This window comes from Henckelia pumila, chromosome 2 (genome assembly GCF_033568475.1).
Source record: "Henckelia pumila isolate YLH828 chromosome 2, ASM3356847v2, whole genome shotgun sequence".
Lineage (NCBI taxonomy): Eukaryota > Viridiplantae > Streptophyta > Magnoliopsida > Lamiales > Gesneriaceae > Henckelia > Henckelia pumila.
The window spans coordinates 93,940,241-93,961,180 of NC_133121.1; the positions used below are offsets into that span (position 1 = coordinate 93,940,241).

Sequence of the window (20,940 nt, forward strand, 5' to 3'; positions counted from 1 at the left end):
ATTCTGGAAATCTACAACAACAAAACAAGTATAAAAATATGCTCCACAAAGATCAATCTTGCAAGCTAATCTTCAAGCAAACCTTGAGCTATTCTATCCTGGTTCGAATCTGCAATCTCGAGTTCAATACTCCTTCAAAAACAATCAAAACGTAGCTATCGGAGCGGTGATCGCAGATATATATTTATCTTGAATTTCTGACAACCGGTTCGCAAGAAATCGAAGCTCAAAAGAACTGAAAATGGCATTTTTTGTGTTTCTGAAATTCTTCTCCCTTTCTTCTGAATGTTCCACGTACAAAGGCTAGGAAACAAGTGGAGATTTAGATATATATATATAGCATATTTGCAGTTTAGTCCCTAAACTTTTGACTAATTGCAATTCAGTCCCCGAAAACTCAAAATAATTCAATTTCAATCCTAATTAATTTAAGAATATTAGAATTTAATTCTAAACTCCAAATATTTCCAAATTAAATATTTTTGGATTAAAATTAAATAATCTCAGGCCTTACATAAGTGTTCTTGACTATTAATTGAATGAAATTCATGAAATTATGTTAATTAGGAGTAGTTCTTGTCGAAATCAGGTGAAATCAAAACCTCTAGACTATTTTCTCTCATTGATATTTATGAAGTTGTGTGCGCGTTTTGCTAAAATTTTTAGAATTTATTTAAGTTGAAAACCAAAAATATTTATTTAAGTTTCTAGATAAAGTTGAAAATCAATGTTTCTCCTTTGCAAGATTCATTGTTTTCCAACAGAACATAGCCTGTCTCAACCTCTTTAAAGTATGTAAACCAGTCCCTTCTAGGAGACATATGGTATGTACAACCTGAGTCCAATATCCATTTCTCCTTAGGATTATTTGTTAATATAGCTAGGACCTCAGCTACTTCATATTCTTCTAATATATTTGCTATGTCAGTGATTGAAGATGTTACTTGTCCCTGATTTACCTTTCTTTCGGGGCAAAAACTTCTAATATGCCCTTCTTTATTACACGACCAACATGTTCTTTTTGTTCTTGACTTTGATCTGGATCGAGGTCTCCATTTTGTATTGGATTCCCTCCTTTCAATGGACCTTCCTCTTACATTTAATCCTTCACCATTTGGTTTATTAAGTTTACCATTTGCCTTTAGATTTCTTTGGAATATGCAGCACCTGTCACTTATTCAAGGGTGAGAGTTTCTCTTCCATACTTAAAAGTATCACGTAGTCGATCATATGCTTTTGGTTAAGAATTCAGTAAGATTTCTTGATCTTCATCATCAATATTTACATCCATATTCTCCATATCAAAAATTATCTTAGTGAATTCATCAATGTTCTCGTCTATTGACTTGTTCTCATCCATCTTGAAGCAGTAAAATTTATGTTTCAGATATATCCTATTCGGTAAGGCTTTTGTCATATACAATTGTTCTAACTTGATGCACATCTCAGAGGCAGTTTTTTATCGAACAACTTTTCTGATAATTTGGTCGCTTAGACTAAGAACAATTGTATTTCTTGTCTTCTTCAATATCTCTGCTTTGTTTATGTGGTACTCAGAATCTTGGATTCACCTTGTAGAGCTTCGTCCAATCCTAGATTACCTAGATGAGCAACCATATTTTCTCTCCATAGATTAAAATCGTTATTTCGATCAAATTTCTCCACCTCAAATCTTGATGTGCACATTGCTAAAGAATGTCCCTGGCCGGTAGAAATCCTTATCAAGAAATTCGCAGAAGAGAATGAATCGGTAGCTAAGAAGAAGCAAAACAACAAATCGAATCCCTTTGCCCAAGATCTCAATCTTGGGCTCTGATACCAGTTTTTGAGTCTCGAATCACCGAAAGCAACCACAGGCAACCAAAGTAGTAACAATGAAAATCGAAGTAAAACGATGCAAGCTAAAAGAAATACAAGAACACCACCATTAATTTGTTCGTATTATTAATTAATCCTACATCCAAGATTCTGAGAACATCCTATGTGAATCCATTATAAATCAATCAAGATCAAAAGCGTTTTAATTCTCACTGGAGCATGTTACAAGCTATAACAGAAACTTAGAACAATGCAACCAGGAAACAAAATGGGAAGTCTCCTCATTTTCAGCTCAGTTGCGAGCACTTTAGAAGATGATCTTGAATCCAGATAAGAAGCCCGTGTTGCAGAGAATACAATCGAGAGAGAGTGTGTGTATCTTTCAGACTTAATCTGTTCTTCTCACTTAACTCACTTAATCTTATTTAACCAACCTAAATGCCTTAGTAACTAACACATTAACAAGTCACAACCATTGGATAAAGATTAGAAAACAAGATTGGCCTGGACCGTGCAATGCAACTAATCGAAGTCAACTTAAGTCTTTACAGAAATAATTTCATATGAATTGAAAATCAATGATGATCGGTCCATTCACGATTTCGTTTAAAATATTCAACAAAAAATTGAAAAATGCGCAAAAGAATGGTAAGAAAAAATACAGAAATATGAGAAAGAAGAAAGAGAAAAGATATCTAATATTTTAAATGGTGAGTAATATAATTTTTTTACTCAAAAATCTATCTATTAAATTAAAAACAAGATCAAATATATATCTTCGGTTCTTCCTCGGCCCGAGGACTGGGAGAGGAAGCAATAGTATATATATGACGAAGTTAAATAAAGCAACTTCCCCGTAATGAGAAAAAGTCCCAAAAAGCTAATCAACGGCAGTTCATCTAATTGTTCCATGTTTGCAATATGGCTACAAGCTTTTGTTTTCAGCCATTTTTCACGTAGCCTTTTCAGTTCGCCGATTTCTGATAATGTTAATCGCGGTGGTCAGGTCTATGGCTAGAGGGGAGTCTCTTGAAAATGCCTGGAAAAGTAGTCCAGCATCAAAGTATATATATGGACAATGAAAAAAAAAAAAATACAAAAACAATGAGCGTGCAACTCAAATCTTTTAAGTCGTGTGTAGGAGCGTTCATCGACGATAGCAGAGACTCTTCCGTTGGTCAATGACTCAAGGATTCCACGAATTCTTCTGGTGTTCCCATCACATCATTTCACAACTATAAATAATAATAAAAAAAAAACATTCCCTCAATCATTATTTTCTAAAAAAAAAAAAAAAAAACAGAAAGTGCCACCCGGGATCAAACATCTCTCCGGCATGGCGGAGAGAGACCCCGGCGATTGGGTCTGGTGCTGCTGCATCCTCATATTCACCTCCGGCCTCACCGCCCTCTGCATGTGGCTCAGCCTACTCACCTCCTACCCGACCTGCTCCATCGAGCAATTCTACGTCCCAGCCCTCAACGCAACCGCTAATTCCGCCGACAACCGCACCATTTTCTTCCGCCTCCTGCTGGCCAATCGGATGAAGGACAAGGGCGTTCGCTACAGCAACATCAGCCTCACGTTCTTGTACGGCGGGAAGAGCTCGGCTTCCGTCGTAGCTAATCACACGGTGAAGGGGTTCTACCAGGGCTACAAGAAGAAAGCCAACCGCGCAGAGCTGGTGCAGGCCACCGGAGTGCCGTGGGAGGAGGCGGTCACAGCGGTTTCTGGCGGTTCGACGGTGAACTTCGGCGTCCGGTTGGGTACCAGAGTGAAGTTCAAGATCGTGTTTTGGTATACCAAGTGGCACAATCTGGCGATGGTGGGAGATGTGGAGGTCGGCGGCGGAGGGCAGAAAGTGGGCAAGAAAGGGATTAAGCTGACTTCCGGTGCGCCGGATCGGGGCTGGCGTTGGGCCAGGTTTTCACCCACGGTTTTTTCCGTTGTTTTTGCCATTTTAATGTGTTAATTAATTACATGATCGACTTTTATTTGTCTCATTAATTTGTTTTAACATAGCTCTAATTGTTGTTTTTTCGAGCTTTGAATTTGATTTTTTTTTAAAGAAAATTGAATCTGATTTTTGATGTATCTAATTATAAAATTATTGTTTTTCTTAAAAATGAAATAAAGTTATTGTTCTTCGGCCTTTGAATTTGATTTTTATGTATTACATAAAGGGTTGATCCTACCAAATAATCACACCGTTTGTTTTAGATTACTCACCCAGTTTTGATTATTTAGCCATACTTTTTTTTCATAGAGATTACAAAAATTCATTGGAAAAACAAATTTTATACAAACTTTCTATTTTATCTCATATTTAATGTATTAAAAAATGATTGCATAATTTTTAAAGTATAGTTAATAGAGATATATTAGTAAAGGAGTGTAAAAAGTATTACTAAATATGATATGTGACTATATACTTGAGACAAATAAAAAAAAAAAAGAAATGTGAACTATATAATTGGGACGAATGAAGTATTTCATGATATTTGACATTTGATTCTCATACATGTTATCATTTTTTTTATTGATAAAGAAGAAGGGGTAAGTATCAAAATTCAAATATATATTTGAGACATGAATGCAAAAATCCCCGTAAATTTGATTCAACTCTAAATTAGAATATAATATCTTCTCCTTTTCTTTTTCCCCCCAAGTCTCCTATACGATGTCATTTTATGATTTTAGGAAAGTGGCTATTTGGATTTTAATTGGATCAAAACAAGAATATAATATGATATACAAATGATTGTTTCTCTAGTCAATTAAAGTATGAGCGTTTCTTCTAATTTGACAGTGGAGCATAAATAATGAGCTTATAAGTGTATGCAGACACGATGAATGTGGACAATCGTATAAACTGTTTTTGACGAGTAAATTTGACAGTGGTCTTTTTTTAGTTGACGGACTAGGTAGGTTATGTACAAATGATATTACAAGTTGGGTTATAAAATATAATTGAATTGACAAAATTATTTCTACACTTTATTTGGAAAAAATCTCTCAAAAAGATATGGAGGATATTTTTGTAATTACAAATGCAATTTGTAAACCAGCTTGTAATTCAATTTGTACATGTAGCATGGTCCAAGTTTTTTTTTTTTTTTTTAACGAAAACTTAACTATACTGTTACAAGTTATGTATCTCATTCGTCTTAATTATATATTTTTTTGTTATGTCAAATGTATAATCCAACTTTTATATTTAGTAACATTCTTCTCACTTTTTACTAAAATTTTGGAAAAAGTGCAACCAATTGTTTGAAATTTTGAATCATTGAATGAAAACAGAAATTCCTCGTGTGTCTCGTATATTTAAGTTTGTGCGTGTTTTCATATAAATTAACAAAGCTATTGAAAAAGTAATTTTTTTAAAAGAAAATTGCAATTTTATCCTTAATTTAATGAATATTTTAAAGGATGAATAAATAGTTAGAAGTGTTAGTAATATATTTAAGAGTTATTTGCACCAACCACCCCTGTGAAATATTAAAAATGCACACTTCTCCCCAGTAAAATTTTAATAGACATCTTCAACCCTAACCTTTTAAAAAATTAGCACACTCGTCCCTTCAGATGAGTGATTGTTGCGCACGCGCCCCTCATGCGACTGAACAAATATTTTGATATTTTTTTTGCACCAAATACCCCTGTGAAATATTAAAAATGCATATTTGACCCCTATGAAAATAATTTTTAAATACATCAATCCATAATACACAATTTTTAATAAAATCCAATTATAAATATTTAGAAAATATTTTTTGTTTTATTATTATTATTTTTATTTTAAATGTATTATCATTCATTAATTATTTTCTAAAAAATATTATTATTTTATCATGTTATCATTATTTTATTAAATTCACTTCGTATTCCAACTTTTCAATTAAACATGCATTCATAAACAAGTATTTAAATAATTTCAAGTACCAAAATATTAAACTAAACTGATAAGTTCAAACATATTGTTTTTTTGATTTAGGACTATATATTATTGAACCAAAATTTAAATTTTTTGAGAATATGCATTGCACAATTTGTAATAAATAATACAAAAATAACATGCTTATATAATTCTAAATCGAAAAAATAACCTTCATGAACTTATCATTTGGTTCAATATTTTGGTATTTTTAGATATTTAAATCCTTATTTATGAATCATGTTTAATGGAAAAATTGAAAACACGAAGTGATTTGATAAAATAATGATAACGATATAAAGTAATAATTTTTTTTAAAAATAAATAAATTAAAAATAAAAATAAATAAAATTAAAATTTTTTGGTACTTATCATTCACTTATCATTTTGATTTAATATTTTGGTACTTTTAGGTATTTAAATCTCGTTTATGAATGCATTTTTAATGGAAAAGTTGGAAACAAAAAGAAAGTTTAATAAAATAATGATAACAAAATAAAATAATAATATTTTTTAAAAAATAATTATATAATCACAATAAATTTAAAATTAAAAATAAAATTAATTAAACGAAAAATATTTGCTAAATATTTTATAATTAGATTTTAATAAAAATTATATATTATGGGTTGAATATATTTAAAAATTATTTTCACAGGGGTCAAATATGCATTTTTAATATTCCACAGGGGTATTTGGTGTAAAAAAAATATCAAAATCTTTGTCCATCGCATGAGGGATGCGTGCGCAACAATCACTAATCTGAAGGGGCGAGTGTGTTAATTTTTTAAAAAGTCAAGGTTGAAGATGCCTATTAAAATTTCACAGGGAATAAGCGTGCATTTTAAATATTTTACGGGGGTGGTTTGTGCAAATAACTCATATATTTAATGATTAGGGTGACTCGTAAATTAATTGATAAATTATACTAAACATGAAAAATAAATGTTTAGGATGGTTGGAAAAAGTGTTGTCTTGATATTAGATAATGAAGTAAAAGGTTTGTTTGCAAATTTTGTTTTTCAATAATTTTCTTAATTGATGTGAAAAAGTAAATAAAATTATACATTTCATTCGTCCAACTCATTTAACCTTATGATTTCTTTCACATTATGATTTCTTTCACACAGATTAATAAATTTGTAAGTGATTATGAAGATAACATTAAATATGAAAACTAAATTATATATATATAATTGAAATGAGTGAAAAATAAAATGTAAGCTAAATGAGTATGACGATGATTTCTTGAGACTAGTAGTAGTATTTTTAAATCTACACCCGTGTGAGTGTGAGTTGCGACTCCAACATGCTCAAATCCCTAAACAATTGGTGAAATTCTCAAGTCTTTGCCTCCGAGTGGATGATACTTCTATTCTCGAAAATTAAAAGTTAATGATACATTAATAAATTTTATGAGCCAGTTGTTAAGCTTCACGCGGTGCCAAAAGTCTTCCCAGAACTCACCTACTATGCGCCATCTTATAAAATAAGTATTTAAATTTAAAATAATTTACATATATTAAAGAATTGTAGGTCAAAGATTAATAAGAAGTTGGATAAGACAAATAACGTATAAAAATATAGAAAATACATTCTCAAACTTACATTTTTGTTGGAAAGAACTAAATTTAGATAGTTTAACAAAAAACATAATATTTGAAATAGATAAAATAGGTAAAGAGAGGTGAAATTTGATATTGTAAAAACAATAAACTAAAACAAGGGATCCTAATTTTGTTTTCGGGATATTTTAAAAATTATTATATAAATTAAATAAAAATAACAATAATGAATCTGTTTCTAAGAGACACAAATATAATTATTTAACTTAACAGCACAAGCTGTAATCATTACAAGGAACTCAAACATTCAACCAATTCAAATGACAAACATACAATATTCCGCCACTTGCAATAGTAGAAGACATGATAGCACACATTGCATTAGGACATTTTGTATTTCCCCTCCAACTCATCCAAGAAACTGAAACACATCCAAGAAAACTGTTCTGATCATGCAAAGGACTCACAAACTGGTATGAAAAGAATCTACCCTTAACCGGTCGCCTCATCTCAACTATGATCCCTGCCCCGCTCCCGCCCAGCTGAAATCCCGACCTGTCACTGGAAAGCAAATCTCATAAAAAAGGCTGTCTAACACCCACCAGAATGTTAATAATCGAACATATACCAAAATTAAACCAGCTTGTAGGGAATACGTAAAGAACCATAAGTCAATTATCAACTTGTAATATAACACGAAACCGGTAATAGCAATCTCATGCATCTATTTATCACTGTCAATAGCAATCCAATCCACATGTGACTAAAAGCACATCCATGTCATCAACTCATTCTAAATATATGATCTCTTGACCAGAATCACAACTTCAACATGTCGCACCAGATATATCGTTCACTGACCGACAAACAACAAGAAGTCAATCGGATACATCATTCACCGGTTAACCGAAACAAACCATGTAGCATCAACATCATGATATCAAACCAGATACATCATCCATTGGCTAATGACACTCCGTTGGCTCTTGCCGGATTACAATCATACCTTCCATCCCCCATCTCTTTAGTTTCACAATTACTACCATATGCATGCCATTCGTTTATAAATCTCAGATGTTCGTTCACCAATCATATCATCTCTCTACTCATAGCTTGTAAAGTACTGCTTATATGAGATAATTCTTAGTGATAATACTTACATGAGAATAATTTACAGTACTTGTATCGGAAATGAACGTACCTGACTAATTAAAATTTATGAAATATAGAAACTGCTGCCCAAATGTAATTCCTGCTGCTATTATATATTTATTAACATTAACAAAATAATATCCTACAGATAATTTGGCGTTTACACATCTACGCTTCACAAAGAACGATTCCTGTGTAGTTTGACCCATTCTAAATCCATGTGTTAATTCCTCATTATTTACTGATAAAATTTCAGAGACATTACATAACAACTCAAAATATGGAACATAATTATGCCACTCAATTCATTTACAAATATAGAAACTCAACAAATATAAATGAAAAAGAAAAGGAAACATATTAATAAGTAAGAAAAGAAGAAAATGTAAAAAAATTTAAGAAAAAGCTATCGCAACAAACAAGATCATAATTATGGCAAATCATAATGTCAGGGTATTCAATAAATCTATTATATTTCAAATTATGTGTTTATTTTGAAAGTTTTTAAAAAAATCTAATTTATCAATTTGTACAAAATAATGCTCCATGTGTGCTCCACGTGCTAGTATATTATCGTGCAAAAAACGTGCGTGATAATATATTATTGTGCAGTAATTGTGCAATAAACGTGCGTGAAAATATATTATCGTGCGTTAATCGTGCTTGCTAGTATATCATATTTTTATATTAATTTTAATTTTTTTATCATAATATCTAATTAATCAATTTAGACAATATAATTCTTCACGTGCGAAACACGTGCCACGTATATTATCATGCAATAAATGTGTTTGCTAGAATATTATCGTGCAGTAATCGTGCTTGCTAGAATATTATCGTGCAGTAAATGTGCTTGCTAGAATATTATCGTTCAATAATCGTGCTTGCTAGAATATTATCGTGCAGTAATCGTGCTTGCTAGAATATTATCGTGCAGTAATCGTGTTTGCTAGAAAATTACTGTGCAGCAATCGTGCGGCAACCCAAGCGCGACATTTTCAATTGCGTCGAACTTGACTAATATTTAAACCCCAAACGACACATTTCAGAAACACCATGATCAGCAAATATACCTTACGTGAACTAACACAATAAGTTGCATAAGAAGTATATAATCCTTACCAAATCGGGAGGCCTTTCTGGCTGAAAAACCCGCAGGCTTGTCTCTCCATTAATCTCCACTGCCTGTCAAAGAATGAAAATCACACAAACTCCATATCTATGCAACAGGGATTCGTGCAAAAAATAAAAAATCTTTACTCACATTTGAGGAGGCTTTCAACGAAAGGAAACGCAACAGGGACGTATTCATCATAGGTATCGCCCACATCAAGCATCCTCAGAGTTCCATCAGCCAGATCAAAGATGCAAAAGCAGAGGGATTCATCAGTTTTGATTATGAAGAATATCTCGTTGCCCCGAGCAGCGACTGAATTGAAATCACGGATTGACAACAGATCCAGTTCAAGCGCACCACTGGCTCTCAATTTCCACCCAAGGGGCTCAAATTTCCATACCTCCAGGAAAGGTTTCGGATCATCCTCCACATCCGCGGCATAGAGATCTGGATAATCTAGCCATACCAGAGCCAAAAAACCTTCTAATTCAATCAAGAAACTCCATTCATTCACTGCCTTGGGAAGCATGATGATTGAAAACTCATCATTCAGGTCAACTGAAAGGATACTTAAGGGGTAACTAGGATCTGGCTCTGACCACTCAAACCAATACATCTTTCCAGCTACACTTACATAGTAAGGACACATGGGACAGATGGGATTTGGCTCTGGCCGTTCTACGTCCTCGGAAACCAATTTCCATTCTGTAGAATCAGAAGCATATACTTCGCATTTGCACGTTCCAGATTCAATTGAATCCAAGAAGAACCGAAATACTTTATAGTTGGTGCTGTCAGGGTCGAAAACAACCCCTACTGATGGAGGTAACAAGGATGGGCTCCCTGTGGGAAATAGTAACAACTCCCGAGTAATAGGATTAAACAAGCGTATCTCTACATCATCAAAATCAATTTCATTCACACAGCATATCAGGCCATTCAAGTGACAGACCATGTCAGGTGAACTTATTGTCTCAAAACCAGGAAGCGGGAGGGTTCTATATATTGTTCCATCTCCGTCCATCAAAGACAGATGAGTAACAATATCAGATCCTTTGGGATAAGGACAGATGATATAGTTCGGGTTCTTTTGGGAATGGCTGAGTTGCAAGTTGGCAAATTTTGGTTCAGATATCATGCTTAACCAATGTTTTGCAACAGTTTTGCATGCCACCGCATCTTTAGGAGGAAGTCTTGAGATTATGTTAATTAAGATTTCCTCAAGGTGTCCAATTCGAGCTGCACTATCGTATCTCATGCGGACGCCTCCACCATCAGACATGATTAAGGTGGCTCTAGCTTCTAGTCTAAGGAGATCTACAATTAAACACGTGAAATAATCCCGTTCGATTCAATTTGAATGACTAGTTTTCCTGCACTGACTAAGAGAACAGATTCAGAAATGTAACCAGAAAATTGAACTCCTTTTTTTCCTTTCATTAAATGCACTGTATGATCAATGATTTACAAAAACCACTCACCGCGTGCAAAATTCGTGCATCGCTTAGTTGAGCATAAAATAGCACTATTTTACTTTTAACTGAAAGCTATAAGGCCAAGATTCACAAGAAACAGCCACAAAACTATAGTTCAGATATAAAACACCTATCCTGCAAAAGCAGTCAAAATATCCTAAAATATTCAAATCAGCACAGAATCACAGACAATTCGCCACCACATACAGCAGTCAGTCACCATTTACGAACTTTGATACACCTGTAGCCAAGATAACCACGCTAGTGACTTGTCATGAAATGAATTATAAAAAGAATACAGTTGACAATTGCAAACTATGCCGAATGTAGCTTCAACAGATGGCTGGAACAAATATATCAAATGAACTTTAACTATCACCAATTGACCAATGCTCTGTTATAAGAAATCATAGCTGAGAATGATTGCTTAGCAAGTTAATTAGTTCAAAGAAAAGTAGATGGGAATAAGCTGAACATTAAGAGAAAAAAATCAGAAAAGGAAATATGAAGAAAATCCATGTACGTTATTTTACCTGCGACCGTTAATCCTAAGAGTAAATGATTGGAGTATGGAAAGGGGTGTTAGGAAGTCATAACATGATGTCATGCTGAGGAGGTATAGCCGAAAAAGTAAGTACATATGGATCTCAAATTATCAGAGAGAGTCAAAACATAGCTGTTAATGTATTCTTTTACTGGTTACTGCGGTTCATGGAGAAGCCAGGTTAAGATGATAATAAAAACTGATACATGACGAACCATTAGTATATCGACAGAAAAATGATATTACCCTAATTACTCCACGCCTCCAGATGTAGCTTTCCCCTAAAGCTTCCAGTGGTGGGTTATAAATCCAACCTGTGTGTCGCCGAGGCCCCACTTCGAACTTTCCACTGCTAAGCCTTCTTCCGTTGAAGTCAAAACTTTTTATCGAACAGAAATCACCTAATTAAGATACAATATCATTTAGCATCCTTTCCACGATACAGAAAAACTAGAAATCTAAAAACATCAAATTAAAGAATACCATGCATTAGAATTAATCAAGATTTTAGAAGGAAATGCAAGAAACTAATGTAAAATTACCCAAAAGTTTTCACATGCATCCCAACTAATCTAACAGTACAGGATCAAAATTTCCCAATTAACTTCAGGACCTCTGTTGCTCTGCCGATTAGAAGTACCGATTTTGATTGAAATGGAAAAGCGAGGATCACGAAGACAATCTCGATTTGACAAGTCTGACAAAAATCATGAAGGAAAAAGGAGTATCAACATATAGTAATGTTTAAAAAAGTTAGGGGCAATTTATAAAAATTATTAATGCATAAATACAGGTTAAATGAATAGTCACCTATTTCATAAGTTGAGAATACCAAACATGACAATGGAAGAAAGATCTTCACCAAGAACACGAGAATTTATCCTAAGCAGGAAAAAGTCCTGTATTCTAAATTGCGGAGTGAAAGTGATAAAACCCATGGGCAAGATATAAAAGCATAAAACTCGTGACTTCTACCCAAACACGTATTTTCCTACTTGACAATTGTCCTCATCCTCACGTGCATGCCTTACATTTGGTAGAGTCAACGTTTGTCTTCGCCCTTGCGTGTACGCCTTACATTTGGGAGATCAAGGTTTGTCGTCGCCCTCATCTGCATGCCTTACATTTGGTTGAGTCGAACATTTGTCTTCACCATCGCATGCATGCCTTGAGTCAAGCGTAGGAGAAATTTTCCTCTATCCCTTGCAATTACTACTAAATTAAAAGTTCACCGGACAAAATCTGTGTTTCATATTTGGCAAAGAATAATAGAACAGCGGATGCCATTTGCAACCGCTCATTAACAAAAAAAATTTGCAAAGTAGATTTGGTCATTTAAATTAAAAATTTTTCTCTAATAAATGGCGCATGTTGATTGTTTTACTTAATTACAAATTCAGTCACAAACTGTGGATACCTTCAAAAGTTCTCTAGGCAGGTGTTAAAGCAATTAAAGATGCCAATAAGCTTTTACATTTTCGTAGTTCATGGACAAAACACTACATTTAGATATTATCAGTTGCATGTTTACCTTTTAAAATAAACCAAAAACAGACTCATTCTCCACTATACACATGGATCTGACTTGTACCCACGAATTTTCAGAAGCTAAACATTCTCAAATTGGATTTATTTTCCGACCAGGCAACAAAATCCTGGGTTTTAATGCTGCAAGGACCATGAAGCATTAAGAGCACAGACTAATTATGTAATGCTAAAGCGAGATCCAAAGTGGATCATGCAATGACAACATTTCAATGCACTTAAGCTGCTTCAATGGTTGGAGGGTGAAGATCATTGGAGTTAAAAATGGAAGCAATAGTCAAATGAGCTTCTCATAATGAGATTGTTGATTTCCAATAATCATTTCAAGGGGATTCTATCTGTTTCATCGCCAAACTCGCTTGTTTCACTCACCAATGGCTCACAACATGTTGAGATAAGTAATGTGGGGCTGTTGGATTGGCAGTAGGGATTACTCTTTTGGACCTAGTGTTCATGTAAAATATCCAATTTAAATGAGACCTTCCACACGACTTATCAATTGCATAAATATTTTCAATCATTGTGTACTGGCCGCCTTCAATCAAATTGCTTGAAATTTGAACTGAGAAAGATCATTTACATATAGAGTCAAATTGGATTGTTATCAAACCATGCTCCAACTGCCGCAAAGAGAAGCAACTATACCAACATATTAGTTGATTGCCTCCACGGCATGTCTTACCTTGGTCACTCACGGTGTCAACACCGTTTACTTCTGTAGATAAAGGTATTTCCCCATGTTCTTCATCTTTCTCAAATTAATTATAATCCTTGTGATAATATCTCTTATTCTCCTTCATCAACTAACTATCCCAACAATCTCTCCTCATCTCTATCTCCAACTCAAATTCATATATCTCATAACACACTCAATCTCTTGTCATATCTCGCTCAAGCAATAAACCAGACGTTCCTTCTCACCACATGATCACCAGATCAAAAAAAGCATCTTCAAGCCTAAAGGCATATATCAAACCAGCATTGTTCATCCCCTTCAAGAATCTCTTGAATCCACTTGTGTTTCAAAAACAATAAAAATAGTAGAATGGAAACAGGTCATGGCTGATGAAATTGCAGCACTTCTTCGACATGGTACATGGGAACTAGTACCCCTACTTCCAACAATGCGATCAGTTGTAAATGACCGTTCTGCATTAAATGGAATCTTGATGGGTAAAACTCTCGGTATCAAGCGCACCTAGTCGCAAAGGGATTTCATCAAAGACCCAGTATTGACTTCCACGAAACTTTCAGTCTTGTGATAAAACTGACAACAATTCGTGTTGTTCTATCTCTTGCTTTGTCAAATGGTTGACCACTCTAACAATTGAATGCCAAAAATGCTATTCTTCACCGTACACTCTTACAAGAAGTCTGTATACAACTACCACTGGGATTTGCATATCAATATAAGCGACCTTTTTATTTAAGCTATGAAAAGCAATCTACGTCTTAAACAAGCTCAACGGGCAAGATATAATGAGCTTAAAGGATTCTTAATCTCTTATGGGCTTGTCAATTTGCAATCTCTTGTGGGCTTGTCAATTTGCAGGGTGACACTTCCTTATTCATTCACCACAAAGCAAGCGGTATTCTTTATTTTCTAGTTTATGTCGATGACTTAAGAGTTATTAGTAACAATAATAATTTCCTCAATCACACTCTTCATGCTCTTGCTACCCGTTTCTCGGTCAAAGATCTTGGAAATCTTCATTATTTTCTTTGTATAGAGGTCCTCTTTACAATGAGTTAGTTGCCCTTGGCTCAATATAAATATATCCAAGATCCGTTGGCAAAGTCAAATATTCCTGATGCAAAAGTATCTGGAGAGGATGAGCATTTGACGTGCATTTGTTGTAGTAAACTTTTAACATCTAATACATAAAACTTCAGTAGTACATGACGCAAGAGAGGGATATTCAGCTTAAGTTGAGGAACGGGCAACTATTCTTTGCTTTTCGAGCACCAAGAGATTGCATTTTCTCCTAAACAAACAAGAACTGAAACTCTATATATATTGTAGCCTATAAACTACACCCCATTCCGAAGGAAATTTGGAATACAAACCCCGTTAACTTCATATTTGACAAAATATGTCTCATCCTTTTAGAAAGAATATGTTAATCTCACTAAAAGGATTACCTGGAAAATAGAAACAAAAATTGAACTTTGATTGTTCCCTCCATACGTCTTTTAAAAATCATCATCTCAAATGAGTTTTCTAAACTATCTATCCTTTTTCCTTAACTTGCTACACGTTTTTCTTTTTTCCTTCTATGACGATATTGACTAGTAACAGCATCCAACTTTCGTTATTTTTCCAGTGTTTTATTCTTTGTCCGGAGTTCTTCAATTTAGAATGCAATAATAAAGGAAAAGAAAATAGTGTTGTTAAGTCATCAATTTTCAGTCTTTTTTTTTTTAAAAAAAAATTTCAGTTCATGTAGACTTGTTTTGACTAATTTTAATTCACTCGGGACAAGTTTGACCAACTGATTTTTAGTATATGTAGACTGTTTTCAATTTTTCATTGATTTTCAGTTTACATGGAATGATTAAGTTGATTTTTATTTCATGTAGACTTATTTTCGATTCATCTCGACTGAGATTCAGTTCACAAAAACTTTTTCGGTAGACAATACTGAAGGTCAGTGGTAAATGATCAACCGACTTTCAATAGATGTCTACCAAAGACTCAATACATTCAGCAGACATTTCTACTGATTGCAAAAGTAGGCTCACGTGAATTGCTTTCTCTTGGAAATAGGTCTCAACCTTAAACAACCATATTACCTTAAGTGGAGACCCTTTTATATTTAAAAAAATGTAAAAAAATAGTAAGTAAGATCCTTTAACCAAATTAAATTTTCACTAAGCTCATCTATTTAATTCCCCCTCCATTCCATTCACTAAAGAAAAATATCCAGCTCACATTTTTTTCACGACGCACACAACACGAAAACTCTTATAAGACGGTATGTCCTATTTGATTGACCCATGAAAATTTATTATTTTTTAAGTCAAAAGTATTATATTTAATTATAAATATGGGTCGATCGACCCGTTTTACGGATGTGATCCGTCTCACAAGTATAACACACACAAGGTGAATTCAATTCGACGTTTCTAGTTTCTACTATAAGACAGTGTTTGGTTCAATTGATATGATTATTGAATGATTATTAAATGAATGATAAAAGAAATGATAAATAAAGATTGATAATTTGTGTTAAAAATAGTATTGTGTTTGGTTTGATTTTTAGGAATAAGATTAAATAATGGTTTAAAATTTTTTGCCAAAAATACCATTTATATTTTATTAGATGGGTGAATTTTAGATTGGAGGAAAAGGATAATTATGGAATTTATGAATAAGATAAAAACAAGGATAAATAATACTAGGGTGAGAGGAGGGTTTAGTTAACCTACTATAAAACAACTTTATCCTTTTTAGGTTAGATTAGCTTGTTTTAATAAAAATCCTACCAAACAATGGATTAAATAAAAAATTACACACAAACCTACCTAATCCTTCGTACCAAACACTGCCTAGTAGAACATGCAACGGTTTTGTAAACAATGTAACGGTTTTGTAAACAATTGAAATTAAAGAGAAAAACCATGTGCTTGTCAATTAACTGCTCTATTTCCAGTAAAGACATAAATGATTTTGCGAAATTTTGAAACAAAAGAGATAATCACCCGCATGTCCATTCCTCCATTGAAGAAAACGCATCCTTTTCGCAATTGAATCCATCCTGGTTCGCAGGTAACCGATGGAGAAGACGAAACCAAGCCAAGTTGGATAATACACAAGAGGGTCTCCAGATTCCAGCATCTTGATGTGCTCGGAGGATTCCGTACAAGATTCATCTCAGCTCGGGTCCTTTTCTTTTTTAGTTCTAAAGCCCAGCTGAGATCTTATATAGATATATATATTCATTAAATAATGAATAAATTGTAAATATTTTAAAATATTTCCTTGTTGAATGATTATTATAAAATATCATTTTAAGTTATTTTTTAAATTATTTTATGGTTTTGGGTTTTTCTGTTTTTTTAAAGGGTTTTGGGTTTGATTCAAATTCATTTCAAGCTGCTCGGGCAAGATAAGGTTGGGATTGCAAGGACCACAATTTTCTTGTCAAAATATCGTCTTTGTGTAGGGTTTTGGAGTATAAGCCATAAGGTATCGGTATATTCCGCAAACTCTTTATATGAAAATGGTGGCGGTTCTCCCCTTCTCACTGAACTATCCCAAACTCCCGCCTTGCTCGCATTCTGTGGCCGTTCACATTTTTGCCGCGTCTTTGCTGAATTCTGGTGCAGACCCTTTGTCGAATTCGAGAGCTAAGAAGAGACGGGAAAGTGAAGGTTGCGGTAGTAAAACGCGTGTTGCGTCTTCGCATTCCAATCCGAAGATTTTGAAGACCAATCGACGGTCCAGGCACGGCCAGCCGTTGTCCCCGTACGATGATGAAGACGACGGGGGAGGCGGTAATGACTTAGATTGGGATGATGATGATGATGATTCATTTTCCGACGTATGTTTTCTTCTTTCTTTCTTTTTTTTTTTCATTTGATTAATTGAATTGATTTAACTGCCTAGTGGGTTTTTGTGATTCTACTGTTTTCTTGTATTTTGCTCGAGGAAAGTTTAATTCTGGAGCTTCAAAATCATTGCTTCGTGATTTTTCATTTAAACTTGTTCGTGAAAATTTTGGTTTTTCCATGGATTTAATCTTGGAAAACGGAGCATCCATCTTATCTTATACGGGCTTGATTGTTTAGTTTTCTTTAGCTGCATGCTTGAGCATTAAGATTAGGTACGCGATAGCTGAATGCTTGATCTAGTTTGCTTGTTTTCCATAAGTTTAGTTTTTGCGTGTTAATGCTGAGTGAACTATCCAGGATGAATTTGGAGAAGTTAAGATTTCTGAAGCAGATAGGCGACGGTTAAAGTCAAGGGGTACAACTGACACAAGAGAAGGTATGACTGAAATAGAAAGTAGAATTCTTGAGACATGTTTATGGATTGAAGAGATTCCTACACACAGGCAACAGCAGGCTGCATGTAGATAATGTTTCATTTGTGCCATCGTCGAACTCTGAACCTAACAGGCGGGGCAGGTCAACTGGGAAGAATATCTTGGGCAATGTAAATAAGATAGACAAAAACACTTCTTTGCATACTAATAACTCGGCTGGAATTGGTTATTCAAATGCAGATTTCAAGGACAAGGTATCTGTGATTTCGACAAAATTGCTGAATGTGTCCCTTTATTCGTAACACCTATAGTAAAGTAAACTGGCGTCACATAATTTTCCAGGGTGCAGGGAGCTCTGCTAAGGGCACGTTTCTCCATTTGTTAGAAGAATTAGACTTGGACAAAAGATATTTTCCTCTTCTTGATTATTTAAGCACTTTTGGACTTAAAGAATCTAACTTTATCCAAATGTACGAGAGGCATATGCCATCCCTTCAGATAAATGTTGAATCAGCAGAGGAAAGATTAGAATATTTGTTGAATGTGGGTGTTAAACATAGGGATATCAAGAAAATCATTTTAAGACAACCTCAAGTTCTGGAGTACACTGTGGAAAACATCTTGAAGCCTCATGTTGCTTTTCTGAATAGCTTGGGCATCCCAGAATCTAGAATAGGTCAGATAATTACTGTCACACCATCACTGTTTTCTTACAGCGTAGAAAATTCCTTAAAACCGACGGTGAAGTACTTACTAGAGGAGATTGGGATCCAAGAGGATGAACTAAGTAAAGTTGTGCAGTTAAGTCCTCAAATCCTGGTTCAGCGGATAGATGTTTCTTGGAATACCCGTCTCAGTTTTCTGATGAAGGAGTTGGAAGCACCTAGACAGAATATAGTCAAGATGGTCACTAAACATCCTCAAATCCTTCACTACAGCATTAAAGATGGTTTACTCTCTAGAATCAATTTCTTGAGAAGTATTGGTATGCACAATTCAGACATTTTGAAAGTGTCGACCAGTCTTACACAGGTGTGCATGCTTTTCTATAAATAGTTACGCATATTTACTCATGAGTGGGTTGCTTTTAACATGCATGTTTATTCGATCAGGTTTTCTCTTTGTCCTTGGAAGGAAATCTGAAACCTAAATATATGTACTTGGTCAATGAGCTTCGAAACGAGGTCAAATCTCTGACCAAATATCCAATGTATCTTAGCTTGTCTTTGGACCAAAGAATCAGACCCCGCCATCGGTTTCTGGTCTCATTGAAGAAAGCTCCAAAAGGGCCATTTCCTTTGAGTTCACTTGTTCCTACTGATGAATGCTTTTGCCAGCAGTGGGCAGGGACTAGCTTAGATGAATATCTAGATTTTCGCCAGAGACTACTGCTCAAAGATTTTGCTAAGAAATATGAAAGGCAGTAGTAGGCTTCGAGTTTCTGTAATCTATTACCGATGGCTAAGAGAAGAACAGTCTCCGTCTGACTACACAAGATGTGCATTGAATCGATATTCAAGATACCCATCCACGGTAAACCAGCTTCTTGATTACTCTCCAAAGAGTGGTTCATTTGTCTTTATGAAATCCTAAATTTATTGCTCTGCATCAACGTCCAATGATGCATGTGGCAGGTTGGCTGCACTGTTCTATCAAGCATTCCATCTCAGTGGCTTAACACTTCTGCTGATATATATGTTCATATACTGTCAAGGCAACAAAAGAGAACATGACTGGCAAGTATAGATCCATTCTGAAGATTTTAATGCACGGTTTTATTTGCAAAACATATGGTTGATACTTGATGAAAATTTTCTTTTCAACAGGTTTGTTATTGAACTCTCTGGAACTTCTTTGCGGAAACAACTAACTTCGTGTAGCTAGTCTTTGCTGCTAACAGATACGTTGCATTACGCTACAGTGTGCACTATACCTGTTTCATTTTTGTTTCTTGCCTTTGTATGCTCCCCATTATATTGCTTGTTAACTGCGTGAGGAGCTGGTTCTTCAACAGTGGAATTCCTTCGTATCCGACGTTCAGAAAAAGCGGTGGGGCCGTGCCATTTAAATTTTTCATGTTCTGGGATCGATTATATTTTATATATATATTTGATTTGATTAAAAAATTTGTTAATCTTTTTAGGTTAATCTCCTCTATAAAGGAATTTTTGGTCCAAATTGTTCATTAATGGGTACAGAGATGAAGTTTGCAAAAATAAATGTCATTAATTGAAATAAAGATCATGTATGTATAGTAAATTGCATATTTCGTTAGTATATCATTGAATATGGTACGAGTGCTTTCATTTGAATAGTAGTCATTGGCTTCCATGTCCTTTATTATTTGTTCATCTTCAACAGTAGTTTGGATTCAAAAGTTATATACTTATATCTTATATCTTACCGTTTGGTTAATAGGTAAGTAAATTATATATAATAAGAATGATTATAAAATGGAAGATAATGATAAATGATGTTTTGTGACAAATTATACGGGGTTTGGTAATGATATATGATGGGTATAAGTATATTTTTAGTATACTTAAAATATATAAATAAATTAAGTGGATCAATTTGCGAGAATCGCTTTTTAAAGGATTAATTCTTAATTTGGGAGTCTTGAAGAGTTAATTTGCATTTTTAGACTTTAGCAGGGTTAATTGCCAATTTTAAGGCCTTGGAGGGTTAATATGTAATTTAACTCAATTTTGACTATAAATATCACTCAAGCTCTTCATTTCAAGTAAGTGACTCTTTAATTTACAAAAGTTTTCTGCTCTCCTGTTTTGTGGAAGTGAT

At 34.1% G+C, this 20,940-nt stretch overlaps 3 protein-coding genes across 11 annotated transcripts; 2 read left to right on the forward strand and 1 right to left on the reverse strand.

Moving 5' to 3' along the window:
- Nucleotides 1-3,035: 3,035 nt before the first annotated feature.
- Nucleotides 3,036-3,960, forward strand: LOC140884927 (protein NDR1-like). The gene has a single exon (XM_073291828.1). It carries the CDS (start codon nt 3,155-3,157, stop codon nt 3,788-3,790), a length of 636 nt encoding a protein of 211 aa, XP_073147929.1. The 5' UTR covers nt 3,036-3,154; the 3' UTR covers nt 3,791-3,960.
- Nucleotides 3,961-7,566: 3,606 nt separating this feature from the next.
- On the reverse strand, nt 7,567-17,036 carry LOC140877064 (F-box only protein 8). Of its 8 annotated transcripts, none has more exons than XM_073280552.1 (6): nt 16,856-17,036; nt 12,151-12,305; nt 11,855-12,009; nt 9,737-10,962; nt 9,595-9,657; nt 7,567-7,881 (listed from the first exon to the last, which is right to left on the reverse strand). In XM_073280552.1, the coding sequence occupies exons 4-5, from the start codon at nt 10,869-10,871 to the stop codon at nt 9,644-9,646; spliced, it is 1,149 nt and encodes a 382-aa protein (XP_073136653.1). In that variant the 5' UTR covers nt 10,872-10,962; nt 11,855-12,009; nt 12,151-12,305; nt 16,856-17,036; the 3' UTR covers nt 7,567-7,881; nt 9,595-9,643. The 8 variants fall into 8 exon arrangements, with proteins under 8 accessions (XP_073136653.1, XP_073136652.1, XP_073136651.1 ...); XM_073280551.1 differs by having other exon boundaries at nt 11,071-12,009; XM_073280550.1 differs by adding an exon at nt 12,640-14,961 and having other exon boundaries at nt 9,737-12,009.
- Nucleotides 17,037-17,053: 17 nt separating this feature from the next.
- Nucleotides 17,054-20,375, forward strand: LOC140877063 (transcription termination factor MTERF9, chloroplastic). 2 transcript variants are annotated; one of them, XM_073280544.1, is made up of 7 exons: nt 17,054-17,697; nt 18,065-18,143; nt 18,211-18,395; nt 18,484-19,173; nt 19,254-19,674; nt 19,776-19,881; nt 19,968-20,375. In XM_073280544.1, exons 1-5 carry the CDS (start codon nt 17,371-17,373, stop codon nt 19,566-19,568), a joined length of 1,596 nt encoding a protein of 531 aa, XP_073136645.1. In that variant the 5' UTR covers nt 17,054-17,370; the 3' UTR covers nt 19,569-19,674; nt 19,776-19,881; nt 19,968-20,375. The 2 variants fall into 2 exon arrangements, with proteins under 2 accessions (XP_073136645.1, XP_073136646.1); XM_073280545.1 differs by having other exon boundaries at nt 19,776-19,877.
- Nucleotides 20,376-20,940: the final 565 nt, after the last annotated feature.

Coding starts and splice junctions, on each gene's coding strand:
- LOC140884927 (XM_073291828.1), top strand. CDS start 3,155: ATGGCGGAGAGAGACCCCGGCGATTGGGTCTGGTGCTGCTGCATCCTC.
- LOC140877063 (XM_073280544.1), top strand. CDS start 17,371: ATGAAAATGGTGGCGGTTCTCCCCTTCTCACTGAACTATCCCAAACTC. Junction 18,144..18,210: donor TACAACTGACACAAGAGAAG/GTATGACTGAAA, acceptor TCCTACACACAG/GCAACAGCAGGCTGCATGTA. Junction 18,396..18,483: donor ATGCAGATTTCAAGGACAAG/GTATCTGTGATT, acceptor ATAATTTTCCAG/GGTGCAGGGAGCTCTGCTAA.
- LOC140877064 (XM_073280554.1), bottom strand. CDS start 10,871: ATGTCTGATGGTGGAGGCGTCCGCATGAGATACGATAGTGCAGCTCGA.